We start from the raw sequence: 19,384 nt of genomic DNA on the forward strand, positions 1-19,384 counted from the left end.
AAGTCACTTCTTGAATATATATGACCTTTATTTTATTTGTGTACATCTATCTGTTTTATACTGCATTGTTTCATAATTTCATAACATAAGTCATCACTAAAATTCTACACTCCAGAATCAATTTCAATTCCTAAAGCCTGGAGAATGTTGTATTGTCTCCTTGAAGATTAGATCATATTTTAAAACGTATTGTATTGTAATCATTGTGTGCTTTTATTTTGTTCTCTGTGAATCATTTTGTAACCTTGTTTCTGGCAAATAAAGGGGATTATTATTTTTGTTTGTGTATGGTTCATTTGTCTTCTTGTGGGCCTAAACACATTCCTCTAGAGTGGACAAAATCAGCAAAAAAAAATAATTAACTGGTTTTAAGATCAGGAACATATGCAAATGACAAAATCTACATTTGATAACAGTAAGAATAATTATGCAACACATTTTCTGCTACAAACTACAAATGACGTGTTATGTATTCATGATACAACAATAAAGAAGAAAAATTGCGAGCATATAACAATTCCCAGAGAGACTTTTTACATGGAGTGCTACATTCAAAAAATTTATAATTGCTACGCAAACTTGGTTAGGCAGGTAGGCCACTGTAGTAAAAAAAAACATGTTTTTTTGCAACCCTGTTGCTCATAATTCTTTTTGTGTATTATTTCCTGTAGTCCTATACAGTAGGTAGTATGTGCTCAATTTATTACTAAACGTTGCGATATTATGTGTAAAATAACTTGTCAAATCTCCCTGCACGTTTCCTTAACAAACGGAAAACCAGTAAATCTTTAGAAAATTGGTCCCTAATTCGGTTTATGCTGCTCGATAGGGCCCCCCGCTGGGAGCTGAGGATGCTTTTGGTTTCAGTAAACTTGTAAAGCCACGAGCGGCCACATGGGGGAGATAAACACAGACAAAATCAAGTGAAGTAAGTGAAGAATGTATTATTGGAAACACATTCAAATAACTGTACTGTTGTACTTCCAGTTTCCAAAACCTGTAAGCTTACATATTTTGTTTAAAATATTATTCCAGGATCCGAGCTCAAAGTTTAATATGGTTAAATGATTTGTTAGATGAAGTAGTCCACTTCTTTTTTAACCTTCATTTGTCATGCTAAAAGTCTTTGCCTGGAGGTCACGCTAAAAACAATCATAGCAGCACATGATAAAGGCATGAAGGCATGTGAACTCTTCCGCTTTGGGACACTCCCTACAAACACACGCCAATCAAAATCAAAAGTGAGCAATTTCTTTAAAACTGTCGTTCCCTCTTTTTACCCTGTAACTCATTCACATCTACTTGTCACTACTACTATGTAACCGTTATTTATACATATTTCAACGATTTCCCTATTAACAGTTTGTGTTGGTTGCTGGCCGTGCTGGATCACTTTCTCATGCGACTGTGAGGAGCTGCTGCTGCTGCTCTCCTGGCTGGTTCCGTCCTCCTGCTATGGCGTCCGTGTACAGCGGATCCCACACCTTGAGCAAGGATGATGTGAATTACAGAATGCATTTCCGAATGATAAACGAGCAGCAAGTTGAAGATATCACGATAGAGTTTTTCTACAGGCCGCACACGATAACGCTGCTGACATGCACGGTGCTCAGTCTGATGTATTTCGCGTTCGCAAGGTAAGTCGTTCACAGCTATAGCGTTAGCTCGCGGGGTTAGCTCAGTTAGCTAACGCTCGGCTAACAGCAGCAGTGATGCTCTGACAGTGCCAGGTAACGTTACACAGGGAGGTTAGCTAGCCTTTAGCTACTCTTCAATGGATGTTCTCACTAAAATAAACTTTGAATCCGCACGAAGGCACTAGAATAACTAATCTCAGTGATGGCTCCCTACATTGATTTTGCTGTCATTAATCGTCAATCCTGAGCTCATAAAAAGAAGTTTTGTGTTTTTTAACATTAGCTACAACAATGTAACTAGCGAGGATACGAATCGTAACGTTACATTAACAATGATTGTCTGCCTTACAAACCACTTTTGTCCCTAGAAATATAATATAATGCAAACCCTCATGTCTTGTGTTTGTAACTTGAAGATGTGTGAGGCACATTCACATCACTAAAGCCGTGGAGGGGATGTAGGGGATATACAAAGCATAGGCTTCTTGTAAAATAGGCTGTTTAACATATAGCTACCACAGTGACGTTATCACTTTTGATATTAACTGTTCGTTTGGGAAATTTCTTTTCGCCCTGCCTGCAGGGATGATGGAAATCCAGACAGTAATCTCTGGGTGGGGCTCATCCTGGTCATCTCCTTCTTCCTTGTTATCAGTGTTTTGGCATTTCCTAACGGTGAGCAAAAAAACGACCCTGAAGTTATTATTTTCGTTTAGTCAAGTGTGTCTGCATAGCCATAAATTACAGTTAGCCTTATGGTGCTTCACAAACATTATTTCCTGTGCTAACAACAATACAAAAAAAACAGATTTTATTGTTTTCGCATAATCATATACCTGTGTCCATTGCATCTGTTATAAATAAACATAATACAATACAGTACAAAAAAATATAATAAAGTCAGATATAATTAGTTCCCAGGTTGACACCTCTCTCCTAACATGCTCAATAAAGGGCCCCCAGATCTTAAGAAACTAAGGGTGGGCATTGGACAGAGTATACCGAATTTATTCAAGGTATAGGCAAGAAACCATGTCATTTAGCCATTTTCAAAGCAAGGAGGAGAAACTGATTTCCACACTCAAAGGATAAACCTTTTGACTATGACCATACCAAACATGAGGGCTTGTTGTAATACCAATACCCACAATTTATGTGATGAGATTAGCCTCTTTAATGTGGAGAGAAGGGGTTGTAGATCATATCTGTGACATGGTATCTTTATCTGCCTCACTTTAGGTCCATTCACCAGACCACATCCAGCAATATGGCGAATAGTTTTTGGTGAGTTTTACTGAAAGTCTCAGAGGATGAAAACTATTTTGGACCTGAGATTTCCCTTCCTAATGTCATGTCTCTCTGCTGTTAAGGTCTGAGTGTCCTCTACTTCCTGTTCCTGGTTTTAATCATCTTCCTCAACTGGCAGCAGGTGAAGCAGCTAATGTATTGGTTGGACTCAAACCTGCGTTATGCCAAGAGAGAGGCAGACATAATGGTGAGTGGTGTAGGCTTACACAGAAAATAATTTTCATATTGATTTACATGCACTAGTTGCGTTCACTACCAGGAGATTATCAAACATTGTAATAAGGCTCTTATCTGTGGTGCTCTCTGCAGGACTATGCTGTGAACTGCCATGTCATCACCTGGGAGAGAATCCTGAGCCATTTTGACATTTTTGCATTCAGTCATTTCTGGGGCTGGGGTATGAAAGCCCTGCTCATTCGAAGCTATGGCCTCTGCTGGACCATCAGTATTACCTGGGAGCTTACTGAGGTGAGGAAACACACACACACACACCCCAACAGTTAACATCCAGTAGTATGCTGTGACCATCACTTTATCTGTGGCGGCCTGTCTCACCCTCTGTCTTTTTTTCTTTACAATGGAGAAATGTTAAGCTGACCACTAAGCTGGTGATGTTTTATCCAGTAGAAATTAATGAGGTTTTGGCTATTTTCAGTAATTTCATATAACATATTAAATGTTATTGTAGACTGAAAAGTGAACAGTTTTTCAGACATGATGTAGATTCTGACTGTAATCTCCTGTTCAGCTATTCTTCATGCATCTGCTGCCTAACTTTGCTGAGTGCTGGTGGGACCAAGTGATTCTAGACATTCTGCTGTGTAATGGAGGAGGCATCTGGCTTGGCATGAATGTCTGCCGCTTTTTGGAGATGAGGACCTACCACTGGGCCAGTATTAAGTATGACCTTGCAGTCTGTAAATTAAAACTACAAGTAACAATATCCAGTTTTGTGTTCATCCTTAGTCTGTTGGATTTGTTAAGTTTGTTATAGGTTGTGATGAGGGACGTAGGATTTATATGGTAAGCCTGGTGCATGCATTTCACCGTATCAGCCCTGATTGAATAACAATACGTCATATATATTAGCAGTAATATATTATTAACCTTTTTAAATAACTTTAATTTAAACTGAAATGTAAAATATATCTTTAAAGGATGATATCACAAGCTAAAGAATGTTTATATAGTTCTTTATTTTCTGGCCTTTATGCTTTATTATGTAAATTCCGTAATGTTTTTTTGTTGTGAGCCCGATGAAAGATAGCTTTACTGTATTTCATTACATTGATAACTTTTATCCATGTTATAAAAGTTCAACTTCAAGGAGTCAGAATGAGTAAGACATGTAAATTCAGATGATTAAGTGCTATATAATACATAAAGCAAGGCTTTTTAGATACAATCTTAAATTCATAAATTGTTGTTTTGAAATATGATCTCTCAAGTTCATCAAGGCGGAGTGGACGTGAATAATTAATGTGATGGCATTACTTTCATCCAGCTTTTTCTACTGTGCTAACATAACACTTATGTTAAACCTATCTGCAAGTCTTTGTAATCCTTCTCCTGTGCTTCCCCTTCAGGGACATCCACACCACCACAGGGAAGATCAAACGAGCTGCGTTACAGTTCACCCCTGCAAGCTGGACCTATGTACGCTGGCTGGACCCAAAGTCTTCTCTGCAGCGAGTGATGGGCGTCTATCTGTTCATGATCATCTGGCAGGTGGGTCACTGGGAAATCCTTTCTCGCCATCTCACGGTGACTAAGTGCTGACTAGTCGGAGATCATCCGGTGTGCCTGCTAAATCCCTACTAATCTAATTGCCTCCTCTGTTGTTGAAATCTAAAACCCGTCTCACATGGATCCATATAATGCGTGAGTGTCTTGCTGTCTACACATTAACCGCTAATCCCATATGGGTGAAAAACACGCTTCAATTACTTGCGAGCAATTTATGGTAATGAGAAAAACCATGGTTGGAGAAATTGAGTAAGCTCCATTGCTTTCCACTGGAGAGTCAACTGTGGCTGCCAAATTTCTAACCAGTAGCAACATTGGCGATGAAAGCTGCTGCATTTTTACGTGGTGATGAAACAACATTGTCCTTCTCTCTCCCTTATACAGGCAGGTCCCAACTCTCATTAGGCCTAATAGGAAAATAGGAATCTACTCAGCATGGTGACAGTTGAGCTGCTTTTCACTGGGTTCAACCATACAGGTTCCAGGCCAAACGAGTGAATAACACAGCAGCAGGCCTCCCTCTTATTATCTCTCAGTGATGATGAGAGGGACTTGGACAGAGTTTCCCCCTAAATGAACTGCTACTATTGTTGCCCATTTGTTAATCCAAGTGTGACTTGCATTGTAGGAGAATCTTTGTTTGTTAGTGTCCTGGCTGAACTAGTTGACCTTTTCAGTGCACAAAGCACAAATTAGGTCTCGCTGCCAAAAGACCTTACTCCTAGCACACATTTTAACTTGTCGAACACAGGTGTAACTAATAACATTACTAATGGCTGCATTCCTTGTAGGTGGGCAAGTTTCAGGGATCTGTTTTTGTGCACACGGTCTCACTGGCATGGCTTATTGGCACAATGGAACAGTTAACGGAACAGAGCTGTCATTACATGGTATTTGCTACACCTGTCCTTGTCCTGCGATGACATCAAAACATCTGCAAGAGACTAATGGTCCCTAAAAACTAAAACTGGCTCATAGCTAAGCACAAACACTCATCATGTGAGACAAAAGTCAGCACAGGACAGAGAAAAGGAAATATAAAAATAGTTTGAGAGATTAAAGATCGCCCTGCTGTAAAATTGCCAGAAAAGTGAAAGTGTAGATTATCTTTATGCAGTGTGGTTTAAACAATCAAAGAGCACATACAATCTGGAAAGAAAGTATACAGTGCATGTATTTCCAGTAGGATTAATTAATTGTGATAAATTATAGTCATCAACAGTTCCTCACTTAAATATATAATGAGCCCATTGTGTGTGATGTGGTATAGGGTGTTAAACATTTGACTGTGTATACAACACCCTGCTTTAATCTACAGGCACCATTTAACTGTTCCACCTTCAAATAGTTTTTAATCCTCATGTAAAATTTGTTTACACATATGTGTAAGTGTCAATTTTCACAAAAGACATTTTGACATTTCACAGCAGGAAAAGCACAGGTTGAATAATTAAATGAATGATGAATGAATTCCATTTAGCTGCTCCAGTTTCAGGGTCCTGCTATTGTGCATGCTGGCTGACTCTTAAACTGTCATGGCTTACGGACAATTGAACAAAACTGTTATTAGTAACACGTAGTATAACACAGTCCATAAGTGATAGAGCAGTGACACAGTTTTTATTGTGTTGGCTCTGTACTCCAGTACACTGGAGATTGATGCTGGTTTGCAGCCTTAAGGGTGTTGAGTGGCATTAACAATGAAGTAGGAACTGTTGCCCTTCCATACATACAGTAATTTTACAACAGTTAAGAAGGACAAAGCCAAAGCAAACAGAAGGTTTTAGGGCCAAACAATGTGCAATGTTCTTGATTGGCTAAGCTGTCACCTGACCATAATCTACTGTGTAACAGTGCTAACAAACCCACTGCACACAAACTCCCCCTGAAACAACCAACTTCACCATGGATATTCATTTTGACTATAAGTATTTGCACAAGATTTGTAACCAAACATTAAATATGAATACTTTATTTCTTCTTAAACACTTAAAAATATATATATTATTTACTATATGGGACTATGTATAAAAAGTGCTAACGTTCATATACCCATCATTTTAGGCTTAATGTGATTGAATACAGAGGTCATAGGTAAAACAGAAATGTGTTTCTGTCCTACTTCTCTGTTATATAAAGTAGTTATTATACACATGGAAATCTTTATTCTCTTCTGCCTGTTTCCCTCTTTGTCCATAGCTTACAGAGTTAAACACATTCTTCCTCAAGCACATTTTCATCTTTCCTGCAAGCCATGCTCTTAGCTGGTGTCGGATCCTGTTCATTGGTATCATCACAGCTCCAACAGTGAGGTAAAAACACAGGATATTGTACGTTGTTAAATGCTTATATTTAGTTCTTTGTTTTGACAGTCAGATTATTGGTAAGACAAGTAACAGAACTGCAGGTAAAATTTGCTTATGTTTGCATTTGTTTTTTGCTTTAGGCAGTATTATGCGTACCTTACAGACACACAGTGCAAGAGAGTTGGGACCCAGTGCTGGGTGTTTGGGTAAGTGAAACCTCAATTTTAGCCCTGACTAAAGTAGATTATTTTTGGTCTCATGTAAAAGCAACAGAAGGTCATATTTGGTTTGAGCTTTTTTTCAGTTAAATTAAAAGTTTACTGCAGGTAGATCAGAAGCTTCAGTTGTTAGTGTTTGTTTTTTCTTCTCTCATTCACAGGGCAATAGCCTTTCTGGAGGCCTTGGCATGTATTAAGTTTGGACAGGACTTGTTCTCAAAAACCCAGATCCTCTATGTGATCCTCTGGCTTCTGTGTTTGGTAAGATCAGGGTCACAGTAATGATGCATTTCTGTGTCAGAATGAATTACTGTGGCCTTCTGCAGTCAGTAGTAGGCTCGTCATGCTTTAAAATACATGGACTCTTGGGACTTAACTTTGCTCCCAACACACCATACATTTTCACATACATCTTTCAACATGAAAAACAGTTAAACATTAAAAACGTCCTGTTCTGCAAGTTACTGAGTATGGATTTTCAATGAAACATTAAACCGTCTCTGTTATCTGTGACCTGTTTTTAGGCCTTCATTACATTCCTGTGCCTGTATGGAATGGTGTGGTATGCTGAAAATTATGGTCCAAAACAAAAGGTACATCTATTGCTTCAAATTGTATTAGTGTTTTTTGCCCTTGTAAAGACTAAATATAACTACTGTTGGTCTCACTATAAACAATCTTTAATCTTGTCAGGGATGCATGGGAACTCCCCTTGTTTAAGGAACTGGGTAGTTGGGTTACTACACAAGTGTTAAAGCAAAAGTCCTGTGGACATCCATCTCCTTATTTAAATATGGTGGCAGTTTTACAAGGTGGTCACATGTCAGAATGAGTTCCGTATCTAAAAGTCACTAGGTCGACCTAGTATTGCGCTCACAATGGACCATAAGTTTTGAAATCCATCTTTGATGCAGCCTGTGAAAAAACCGACCACTCACCACCATTGTTAGCTGTGGGACCACTCTCTATTTCTGTCTCTGTCCAATATTGCACATTCATGGTGGCTTTAAAGGTTTAAAGGTCCTGTCATGCCGGAATAAAGTTGTCAGTCATTTACATAACAGACACCTTTGTCTGAATGACAACAAGCCATTTCTTTAACAGACGGGCGAAGCCAGCAATGTTGCATGTTCCTAAGAAAGAATCCACTGAATTACTTTAGAGGACCCTCTGTCAATATAAACCTTCAGACCTTATTCCTTTTAAAGATTGTTATCATTCAGTGTACTATGAAAGCTGTACACGCTCTGTTAGTTGCTATATGTTCCCTTTCCAGTTAATGGTATGTGCATCATGTGTCTCTTCTACTCTCACAGAGCTTCTCAGAATGTGAAGACAGTAATTATGGTGAATTTGATGACCAGGTGTCAGAAGTATTTAAAGGTAGAGTGACTTTACTTGAATTCTTCAACCACGTAGAAATGACTCATAACAGTAAAACATTAATCTTGAACTGTTATGTTGTAAAGGGCTGACCTCTAGTGTTTGGAATGGCGTTTTACTCATACTGCAAAGTTCAGTTAAAGGAACACGCCGGCTTATTGGGAATTTAGCTTATTCACCGTAACCCCCAGAGTAAGACAAGTCGATACATACCCTTCTCATCTCCGTGTGTGCTGTAACGCTGTCTGACGGTTCCAGCATTAGCTTAGCCCAGCACAGATCCTGCAGGTAACTGTTTCCAACTAGCCTACTGCTCCCAATTGTGACAAAAGTGACAAAATAACGCCAACATGTTCCTATTTACATGTTGTGATTTGTATAGTCTGGCGTGTACAAAAACAACGTAACATGAGACACAGCCATCTTCTAACAGTAAACAAACCGGGAACTATATTCTCAGACAGGCTTGCTGCGAGCTTATCACTCCGCCCAAGTACTATATTCTTCCGCTTGAGAATATAGTTCCCGTTTTGTTTACAGTTAGAAGACGGCTGATTCTCGTGTTATGTTGTTTTTTGTACACGCTGTGACTCTAAATCGCAACATGTAAATAGGAACATGTTGGTGTTATTTTGTCACTTATTCGGAGCAGTAGGATTGCTGGAACCATTCACCGGCATGTTCTGTGCTGGCCTGATGCCGCTGGAGCCATCAGACAGCATTACAGCACACACAGAGATGAGAAGGGTATGTATCAATTTGTCTAACTCTGGGAGTTACGGTGAATAATCTAAATTCCCAATAAGTCGGCGTGTTCCTTTAAATCTTTTTATATACTCCTTCCCAAGTGTTTGACCCTCATGTTTCAGAAGAGACAGCGCTGGACGACGACAGCCCGACAACCAGACGTAGAGGGAAGGGCTCTGGAAAGACCAAATCCATCAACGGCCTGGACAGCCAGTAGGAGTTGGAGCCGGAGGCTGGTGTGCGACTCCCAAACTCACTCCAAGCAGCCAGGTGGAAAGGATCATAGGTTGAGATGGGGTTAATGATACAACAACTTCCTAAAGTCTAGAAAGCCCCCACCTACAGTAGAGGGAGTGGAGCCAGGATAGACTAAGTGGATGAACAGGCCCATGCAGTGTTATTAGGAGTGCACAGAGGCTTGGACTACAGAGATGCACACTTGACTGTGTGCTGTAGTCAAAAAAAACAACAACTCCTTAACCACTGACACAGGTTTCTGTGTGTGTGAAGAGAGAGAGCGTAGTAGTTTGTGTGTGAGAGGGAAAGGTGGCATTAAAAACTGCCAATTATAGATGTGACTGCATGATCATTATAGCTGATAAACTATAATTTACAAACATTTATCCTACGATACAGTATATCATTGATGGGTCAATGTATATTTGACTGGTTTACACCAGCCTTAACTCCAGTATGTTGGTTCAACACATTTCAATGTTAAAAGCCATTATGTAGAATTTATCACATTAATTGAAGCCTCTGTTTATAGCACAGAAAGGCTAAACTGTTTTTTTTTTAACAGCATCTGTCATCAATTGTCTTTTTGCATCATAGATATTCACATTTGTTTTGTGTTTCTAACTTGAATGTGGGAAGGATTTCAATGCAACGACGGCTTTAGCTTGCTAGGATCATTGACTGAGGATTGTTTTTGGCCTGGAACAAAGCAAAGCACGCAGTTTAAGCACTTTTCAGAATGTTTTCTTGCAAATACTGTACATTTTGTAATGCTCGAGTATTTTGTGAATCATTGTGAACTTGAATGATTTTACTCTCCCTGTCCATCTGTGGCTGCTATTTTTTTTTTTTTTTTTTTTTTTTTACTGTACTGATAACGGAGGGCAATTATTCAAATTCCTGCATGTGTTGTCAGGTTCTACCTGTCTGTGTGCAGGTGTGGCTTTGTTTTACTGTCGACCTTGTTATGGCATATACATATTGCATTTGCATGGCTCAATCAAACCAAGTGTTTTAGTAAGAAAATGTTACAAGAGTAGTGAACAGATCTTTGTATAACATCACACTCCAGAGCACCAGTATTGTTATTTATGTCATTCACTGTCATCGTAACATTTAATTCACCCCTGTGCCTGTTTGCATGTTCTTTATTTCTATTCCCAACTTTTCTCAGTTTTTAATATAGCCTAAATTTGGGCATTTTGTGTTTGATTTTTCTGTTCTCGAGTGCTTTTTTGAATGTTTATTTGTGTTTGATCTGTCAGCATCATCTCAGTACAGATATATCCCTCATAATCCTTGAAAATTCAGACGTTGACCTCTGTGGAAGGGACCAGGCTCCCGTGCTACAGTAGCCACTAGAACTGGTACATTGTCTTTGGATTTAGATGTCATTTGCCAAAAACAATTCCAATGAAAATTGCTCTTCTTTTTCACTGTGAAATAATGAAACATAATAAAGTATTTTACATTTCCTCTTAAACTCTGTGTTTGCCCTTTTTTGTTTATTTAAATGGAGTAGCATAGAAGTAGGGGGAATTTTGAATACTTAGGAAATCATGAATGACCTTGCTCGACCCCTAAAGAGCACCCTGCTGCAGCAAAGGAGTGCCAGATTGGCTGACTCCTGCACTGCCCGTCTCAGATCAGATTTCACTCTGTCTGCAAACCGTGACATTTAGAGACTGAAATAGCTGCCTCGTGCTGACCTATGACAACATGTTTTTGAAGGTACAGTTGGTCTTCCCTTTTTAAAGAACAGCAAAGAGTGGTGTTCTAAACGTGAACAGTAATAAAAGAAATTCTGAGTGCTGGAAGAAAAAAGCCTCAAGTTATCATTCCCTAACCCCCCCCCCACACACACACACACACACACACACAGTGAGTCTTCAGGCACACTGTAATACCATCTAAGATTCTGGCTTTAAATCCAGCCTAATACCTTTATATTATAATACTTCTAAACAAGTTTTTTCTACTATTTTTCTCTGCTTTATGTGTTCAAAACATAATGGGCTGTAAACACTTAATCTCTCCAATATGTCTGTGTAAGCTGATTTCCAAAGGGGGGCAGCAGAGAGCCTCAGAGTTGTGCAAAATGTCACGTGACCCAGTGGGCCTAAAGCACAGGACATGACTGCGTTGACAAAACTGTTGCAGTGCTCAGCCTTCATATCACTCTCTTCATAATTCTCTCCATTTAAATCACCGGTCTTTTTTGCTTTGGTTTACTGAACCTCCTGCAGCCTGCACCAGCTGACTGATCTGTCTTAGAAGGTTTAAAGGACATCAGGACATTTCGGTCATGGCCAGGAGTCCTGGTTCCCTGAGTCGTGGCAGCCTGAGTCCTGAGGGGATTCTGAGAGAGATCCAGATCAACTTGCTGGAGTGTAAAGTCTGTTTCGAGAAGTTCAGCACTCAGCAGAGGGAGCACAGACCACAGAATCTTTCCTGTGGCCATGTACTTTGTCTGGAATGCATCAGGGCTCTGTCCCACCCTCTCCTGAGAAAGCTGGAGTGCCCATTCTGTCGACAGCTGTGCAGTGTTGACAGCACCTCCCACTGCCAGGCTCTTAGTGACCTGCAGGAGCTGCTATTGTCCCGGAGTCCCACATCCTCTGCTCCTCTTCACAGGCAAAAGGCAAGCCTTGGCCTGGCCCCAGGTCGGACATCCACAGCTCTGCACCTCTGCACAGCTTTTGGCGGGTGGGGGACTCTTATCAATCCCACTGGGATAGCTGTTTTGGGATCTTCAGGAACAATAATTGTGGTGCATGACGGAGAGAAGAGGGTGGCGGTGTTCAATCCACAGGGCAGGAAGCTGCACAGTTTTGGGCAAAGAGGACGAGCCAGTTGGGAGGTCTGTTACCCAGTGGATGTGGCAGTGACTCGCTGTGGTCATGTCGTGGTGACTGATGCAGGAGATAAAGCTGTGAAGGTTTTCACCTCCAGGGGACACCATGTGTTGACAGTCAGAAATTCCCTCCAGATGCCCTGGGGTGTGGATACAGACAACTGTGGGCACATCCTGGTCTCAGACGTCCAGGCCGGCACGCTGTCCAAGGTAAAAATGGACTACGCTCACGGTCTCGCTCTGGAGCATCAAACAGCCATTTCAGACCTGCAGCATCCAAAAGCGGTGGCCTGCTGTCGGGTGACTTGGAACACTGCAGTGATGGAGCATTTACCTGATGACATATATTCACCAGGGAGACACCAACTCACAAGGCTGAGAGTGTTTACAGAAGACTTCCACCCCCTTTATCAGACTGACAGTTTCAGCCTGACCCTGCAGTCCACAGTGAGGCTGAACATGTCAGGCGTGGCCTTTGACAGAGATGGAGATGTGATTGTGATTGACTCCAATCAGGGAATGGTTTGGAGTTTGGGGAAGCTCCAGAATGGCCCAGTCCTGACACCGCTTGTGGGAGACCACCTCATCCGCCCAGTTGGACTGGTGTCACTGAATGACACGCTTATCATTTTGGACAGTGGAGACCATACAGTGAAGATGTATTCGGCTAAATATTGATGCTGGGCCCATGATATACATGTAGTTTATCTATGAACAGTATTAGAGCAGCCTATGTGAAATGAGGCTTATATCATGCAGGGATGACTTGATCTGGCAATACTAAATTTCTGAAATTAAATGAGTGCTAGAGGCTACTGTATGCTTTGTTTTACACATTATAAAATTATTTATGCAACATTTTGCAATGATTAAAGGAATAAGAAAAGAAATAAAATGCATACTTGTTACATAAAACTTATGTTTGCTGTTTTCTTGTGAATAACTGGATAATTTTACCTTTTGGAGGCACAAAAGTCCTTCAAATGAAACCATCTAAGGTAAAATAAATAAATAAATAAATAACTCTTGTTCCACATGGTCAAACACCTCGGATGAGGGCTTGAACAAATAGAAATGACTACGTCAAAAGATAGGGAACTATACAGAGCCCTACACAGTGGATTCTGAAATCATGTCTTCTGTATTATTTCTTTTCACTTTTCTTTGCATTCTAATTGACTGTTACACATATTTTTAGGCTTGCATTAAATAGAAACAAAAATAACTCCTTACAAATTAACTAATTAGGTGTTTGGGGGTATATGTGATAAACTGATAAACAAAATATGTGTAGATGTAAATTACAAATTAGATACATTTTTGATCAATTAAAGAAATAGAAAATGGTCAAATTGAAAATTCTATTAATTGTTTGTAATGCTGTTGTGATATAAAAATATATTTGTAAGACTATTTGGTTGGGTCAAATCGAGCTGTGGGTAGAGGTATGGGGGTCACTTGGACCCTTGCCCTCAGTATTTCTAAAAACCTGGCTACGGCCCTGGTCATATAATAGTACATAATAAAGTTTTAAATATGACTTATTTATTATGATTATTATTTGAATACAATCTCATATTGTTTATTAAAAATAATATATACACTATTTCAATTAGTGTGAGAGGGCGAGAAATATGTGTGTTATGAATGTTTAAACTTCTTTTTTATGAACCCTCTGCTCTTCACTCTGACCTCCATGCCGTCTTTAAACGATGCTTATGTCGGTGCATGTTAAATTAACTTGTCAGACAGCCTCTCGTTTCTCTGTCGTTTCTCGTCCACTGGTCCCCCCCACCCCCCTCCCCCCAATAAGCGGCGCGGTGCGTAAATCCTCTCCCCCTCTTTGGCACAGCCGTGTCCAGTCAGCCAGAGGATAGCAGTCGTGCTCCCAGTGGAAGATGGCGGTGGGGATGCTGTCTGGGGCTGGAGCAGAGTGCTGGATTTGCACAAAAGCGAACCCGGATGGATATAAACGATAAAAAAAAAAAAAATGAACATATTCCTATCTATTCTCCTCGAGGTCTGGACTATTTAGGGGTTGTTTAACTAGGGTCTGCTGCCTTTTTTTCTGGCAGAAATCCGGGCTTCTTGTCGGGGATTCACAGACTATTGATAGCTCGTCGCATATACAGGGTGGGAGTGAAAAGTGGACGAAAATGTCGGATTCAAAGGTAAAAGTTGCAGTGAGAGTTCGGCCCATGAACCGCAGGGGTAAGTGTTATAACGATGATTTCTCTTTGCATACTCGCATGTCTGTCTCCTCGGATTCATGCCACATTATCATAAAGTTTGGATTTCTTCGCCATTGCTGCGTTACCAGCTTGAATTATGAGCCTGGAGTCAGACTTGAGTTTCGTTTGAAACACGGTTAAAGTAGCTAAGGTTTTACTTTTCACACCCCCGCATTCTGCTTTACTTTCCCCCAACAAACTTCTCTCCACAGAAATTGAACTGAATACAAAATGTGTCGTGGATATGGAGGACAACCAAACAGTTCTGCACCCACCACCCTCAAATACAAAAGGAGACAACAGGTAAACAAAGCTGAAATACTGCCAAATCTTTGTATTTACAAATGAATATAGACATTATAGCAAACACTATAGTGCAGTGAGCTTGTTGTAGATTAGGCATCTTTTGCATTATTGTGGTCAGTTTGAGTGCAATATAGCTCACATATGGGGGCTTGTAAGTGAAAGAGCAGAAACATGAAAACTGCACTTTCACTGTTATAACCTTATCCCACGATGGTTGTAATACAGTAACAGTAACATTCAATGTTAGCATATAACTATATATCCAGTGAGCTGAAATGTCTGAAAATAAAGCAGAACATTAGACAGCACAAACATGATCCCGATACACAGTAATGAGGATAAACTTGTATCTTGAATCTTTTATTTATTTACATAAATGCCAGTAAATAAAAGCAGTAGACAAACAGGAATGCTCTACTGCTGCTGAGGACATGATGTCTGTCACCCACCTGCTTGAAACATGATATTATGTTATGTAATTCACCTGAACTTTCCAATACCAATCACTCCAGCCAGCATAATAATATTACACTCATATATCTGATGTTGAGTTTCAAGGCCAGGGCAGGTGGTTGAGCATGTTTGGCACATGAAGACGCCGGTTAGACGGTTAGGAAGAGATTAATGTCGAGCCTCAGGGTATCACTGGAGTCAGAACTAATTTCACTTATGTAGCGTTCAAAGAGGTGTTAGACCACACTGTATCTTTTTTTTAAATGGCAAGATGCTGCACACTTTTATCAGCCGTTTTTATGGCGAAAAAGTGGATAAAAGCTACGACAAAATGAAAAGCTAAGCATCCTCTAATGTATCACACTCTGCCTGGACAGTGAAGGTCAGCAAAAAAAGCTGCATTTTCTGCTGGCTTGTGATCTGACATGCTTTCAGATTGAAATGTAGGCTAATGATGACCGTTTGCTTGGGAAGTCTTTGAAATGTTATGCGTGATACAGTAGAAACGCTCAGAGATGTATACATATTTCATCCATTGTAGTTAAAGTAGTTTCTACAGTTTTGCGCTTGGTTTTGCTCTCATCTGCTGTTGGTGTCACACATGATTAAACAGCTGACCTATTTACCCACAGGCGCAAATTAATCTAATAGGATAGCTACTCAATTAGAAAAAAAAGACTATTTGTTTGTTCTTTTGATTTATCACTGAAATAGTGTCAGCATCTCTTCTGGCTACAGTAAAAAGTCCACTGTGTGTTGCTAAAATGAAAACAAATACATGCCACAGTCAAGGCTTTTCTCATAGCCCACATCCAGTCTTGTTAAAGTGTAACACTTTTTCAGCATTAAATGGTAATGAGCTCGCTCCCCCACACATTAACCTGTATTTAAGGCAATAATCAGAACAGACATTGCCACACAATGGCGCCGTTCCAGACAATTAAACAAATCACCCTCAAAGCTAACATATGTTGGAACGGGATACATAACAACAGAACACAAAGCTGTCATGGGTGAGAGGTCAGAGGAACGACAATGAGTGGTACAGATATTCACAGTGACAACATCTGCAATATTTTCTCAGTTAAGTGATTAGTGTGTGGATCTGATGCCAGATCTTTCCACTGCTACCTGTCAGGGGAAGTTTCCATATCTGATTTAGTTGTCGTATTGGGTCTTAAATGTTTTCAACTGCTGCTGGATTAACTTTCATTGTAACTGGATTTTTATCAACGGTCATTTTTTTATTCTGCCCAACCTATTTTCAAAGTTTGACCAATTGTATCACTTGTAATTCATAAGGTAGTACATTCTGTAACTGTAAAGTGACTTCAGTTCACTTTGGTTTTATTATGTCACATTTCTTTTCTGTAGTTTAGTCCAGGCATATAATTACTTGTTAAGATTTCAATGCTAGTGCTGTGTTTGTTGTGTGTGTGTGTGTGTGTGTGTGTGTGTGTGTGTGTGTGTGTCTGTGTCTGTGTGTGTGTGTGTATATGTATAATTACTTGTTAACATTTCAATGATAGTGCTGTGTGTGTGTGTGTGTGTGTGTGTGTGTGTGTGTTTTGGGTCTCTGTGTTTAGGCTGCCATGGTTTTCTTAAACCATATAATTTTCCTCTCTGCTTCTTATGGAGCCGCAGAAGGGGATACCCTGATCACGACAACTTTGCCTTGTTTCGAAGACACCTGTTCCTGTGTGTCAGATTTAGTGGTATTAGGATGCCGAATATGGCTACAGGGCCGGGATCATGGGAACCTTTTCTCTGTCATGGGAATACTCAGGCACAGCCTCAAAGTGGAGACAGCAGTAATAGATATTTTTATGATTACTTCTTTAGCTGTAGATAGATTTTGAAATATGGGATTGAACAATGGAAAACAAATTACATAACATTGTTTGTATTGTAGTAAAACTCTTTTCGCCCCGATAATTTTATCAATACCTAAAAATACTACATATGACCGTCTGATGAGAAATTAAGTCTCTTGTGAGGTGAACCTGGAGCCACTTTCATGTTGGATAATCAGTTAGACATTTAAAACTTTTCAGATTGTGTCTGAATTTTAATCAGGTTTTGAAGAGACCACACAGTTCCATGAAAACATGCCAGTCACCTAAAGAATTTGAAGAAATATAAGGGATTTCCTTTGATGGCTAAGCCTCATTCTTTGCACCGCTGAGCATTAATGCAACACTCGTGACCCACAGCCCCCTCTCCTATTTCCCTGAGAAATGAACAATAATCTCTGTAGTGGGCAAATGAAACAAGGATTGTGACTCCAGGGCGACAGGTTAAGTTTCCCAAGTTTAATCTTTCATCTGCATGTTGAGTTGGCACGAATGGCAGATTTGAAATGGGAATCTGGGAGAGTAGTTTTGTTTTCACGCGCCAGTCTGCTCTCCTTTGGGGTTTAGACACAATGAAGGTGGGGGTGGAGAGGCAGAGAAATACCTGAGGCTGCTGTCTGCAAAGGGATTGAGTGGTGGAGCATCATGACAAGAAAATACCCTCCGACTCACACAATGGGGCCATATTACATCTATCGTGCCCCAGCATGTCCGTCAACGTGCAACAATTAAACACAGGGCCATCGAGTTTGTCAAGTCCTCTTTATGTAAATCCCCCTTTTTCTGCACATTTCAGTCTAAATACACAGAGTTGTGTTGAAAAGCCAAAAGCTAACCCCAACTAACTTTTTAGAGAGGCGGTTGGGAGTCTGGTTTATGTCAGAAAAAGGTGTTTTATTTTCCTTTCATTGTAGCTAACTAAAACATGATCAGTGGAAGTATTCCTTATCTGATAATGTCCGTAACCAAGCTTGTAATTTCTGATCTTATCTCTTCCTTATCACTAATGGTTACAAGAGCTCAATTGGGTTTATCTCAACTTGACTGAGTTGTCTTGAATACTTGGCTATTGTGTGGAGACGAGCTTCAGCAAAAAAGTCATAGACTACGATGGCGCTACTTGTATTGTCCTTGCTCATCTTTTTGAATTGTCTCGTACAAATATATTTTGAAGTATGTTCAAAGACAGCTGTGTGGTTAGGTCCTCCAGGTCTTTTTTCTCACAACCTTAAAGGTAACAACTGTTATTTAAAATGCAGCTGTTTAAAAGAAATTGTTTAACATTTTGGGGACCAGAGGTTGCGCACCACTCTATTTATTTCTGCGGCGCACGACAAAACGGAAACAGGAAGCATGGACGAGTTCAAGGACAACCGGATGCCAGGACTCTCAGAGTGACTGCAAGTCTCTCTTGTAAACTTACTGGGTTAAGATGAGTTCTTTTATGGTGAATGAAAGGCTTGATCCAACAAAGTAGGTCATCGAATCGTTGTGCAGACATGAAGTATTCAAAGTTCTTCTCTTCTTCTCTTTGCCATTGTTTACCTTTTTCTTCTTCTTCTGGTCCGTAGAAATAGCAAAGTCGGTAGCCTTTCCTCAGTTGCGCCACCTCTGTTCAGGAGAAGACTGCAACTAGTGTCGCGACCACCACGCAAGTAGTGGTAGTAGTACAAGTAGTTATGGCGCTCCCATGACGTCACACTGGCGAGTGACAGGTCGGGATCGGCAGGTATACTGGACGTCTTACTCTCCGCCAGGAAGTAAATAAATGTTGGAACTATTCCATTTAAATTTGATGACCCTGATGACCCCCAGAGACCAACCCAACGTGGTCAACGTGTGTTTTGTTAAGGCCTTTACAGATAGCCTCTAATGATGTCTGTCTGTTTGCCAATCCTTATGATACATAGAAGTCATATCTGTTAAATAAAGGTGTTGAGTAGACGTGACAGTCTCCCATGTTGTCGAAGTTTTGGAGGTTGGTCACATTTTCTCTCAGGTCACATTATGACCAATTGCCATCATGCTTTCCAAAACAAGCCTTTTACTGAAAGACAATGCTGCCTTGTCTAATGACTGCTCTCAGGAATGTTGCCTTTGTCTTT

The 19,384-nt window shown here is 40.2% G+C and overlaps 3 protein-coding genes across 8 annotated transcripts in view; all 3 read left to right on the top strand.

Moving 5' to 3' along the window:
* Window positions 1-974: 974 nt before the first annotated feature.
* ptdss1a (phosphatidylserine synthase 1a) lies at window positions 975-11,065 on the top strand. The gene is made up of 14 exons (XM_028581518.1): window positions 975-1,241; window positions 1,363-1,637; window positions 2,221-2,312; window positions 2,877-2,921; window positions 3,008-3,132; window positions 3,255-3,413; window positions 3,694-3,845; window positions 4,532-4,673; window positions 6,891-7,003; window positions 7,138-7,203; window positions 7,377-7,476; window positions 7,740-7,808; window positions 8,532-8,598; window positions 9,468-11,065. The coding sequence occupies exons 1-14, from the start codon at window positions 1,176-1,178 to the stop codon at window positions 9,560-9,562; spliced, it is 1,566 nt and encodes a 521-aa protein (XP_028437319.1). The 5' UTR covers window positions 975-1,175; the 3' UTR covers window positions 9,563-11,065.
* A 653-nt stretch (window positions 11,066-11,718) lies between these two features.
* Window positions 11,719-13,246, top strand: LOC114557711 (E3 ubiquitin-protein ligase NHLRC1). Its single transcript, XM_028581340.1, has one exon. It carries the CDS (start codon window positions 11,888-11,890, stop codon window positions 13,112-13,114), a length of 1,227 nt encoding a protein of 408 aa, XP_028437141.1. The 5' UTR covers window positions 11,719-11,887; the 3' UTR covers window positions 13,115-13,246.
* Window positions 13,247-14,303: 1,057 nt separating this feature from the next.
* Window positions 14,304-19,384, top strand: part of kif13a (kinesin family member 13A) — a 36,452-nt gene continuing 31,371 nt past the window's right edge. For all 6 annotated transcript variants that reach the window (XM_028579669.1, XM_028579673.1, XM_028579674.1 and 3 more), the window contains exons 1-2: window positions 14,304-14,647; window positions 14,880-14,970. In XM_028579669.1, coding sequence (XP_028435470.1) covers window positions 14,593-14,647; window positions 14,880-14,970 — 146 coding nt within the window. In that variant the 5' untranslated portion in view covers window positions 14,304-14,592. The remainder of the gene's footprint in view (window positions 14,648-14,879; window positions 14,971-19,384) is intronic.

Source organism: Perca flavescens, chromosome 6 (genome assembly GCF_004354835.1).
Source record: "Perca flavescens isolate YP-PL-M2 chromosome 6, PFLA_1.0, whole genome shotgun sequence".
Classification (NCBI taxonomy): domain Eukaryota; kingdom Metazoa; phylum Chordata; class Actinopteri; order Perciformes; family Percidae; genus Perca; species Perca flavescens.

Coding starts and splice junctions, on each gene's coding strand:
- ptdss1a (XM_028581518.1), top strand. CDS start 1,176: ATGAAGGCATGTGAACTCTTCCGCTTTGGGACACTCCCTACAAACACA. Junction 4,674..6,890: donor TGTTCATGATCATCTGGCAG/GTGGGTCACTGG, acceptor CTTTGTCCATAG/CTTACAGAGTTAAACACATT. Junction 7,204..7,376: donor ACCCAGTGCTGGGTGTTTGG/GTAAGTGAAACC, acceptor TCTCATTCACAG/GGCAATAGCCTTTCTGGAGG.
- LOC114557711 (XM_028581340.1), top strand. CDS start 11,888: ATGGCCAGGAGTCCTGGTTCCCTGAGTCGTGGCAGCCTGAGTCCTGAG.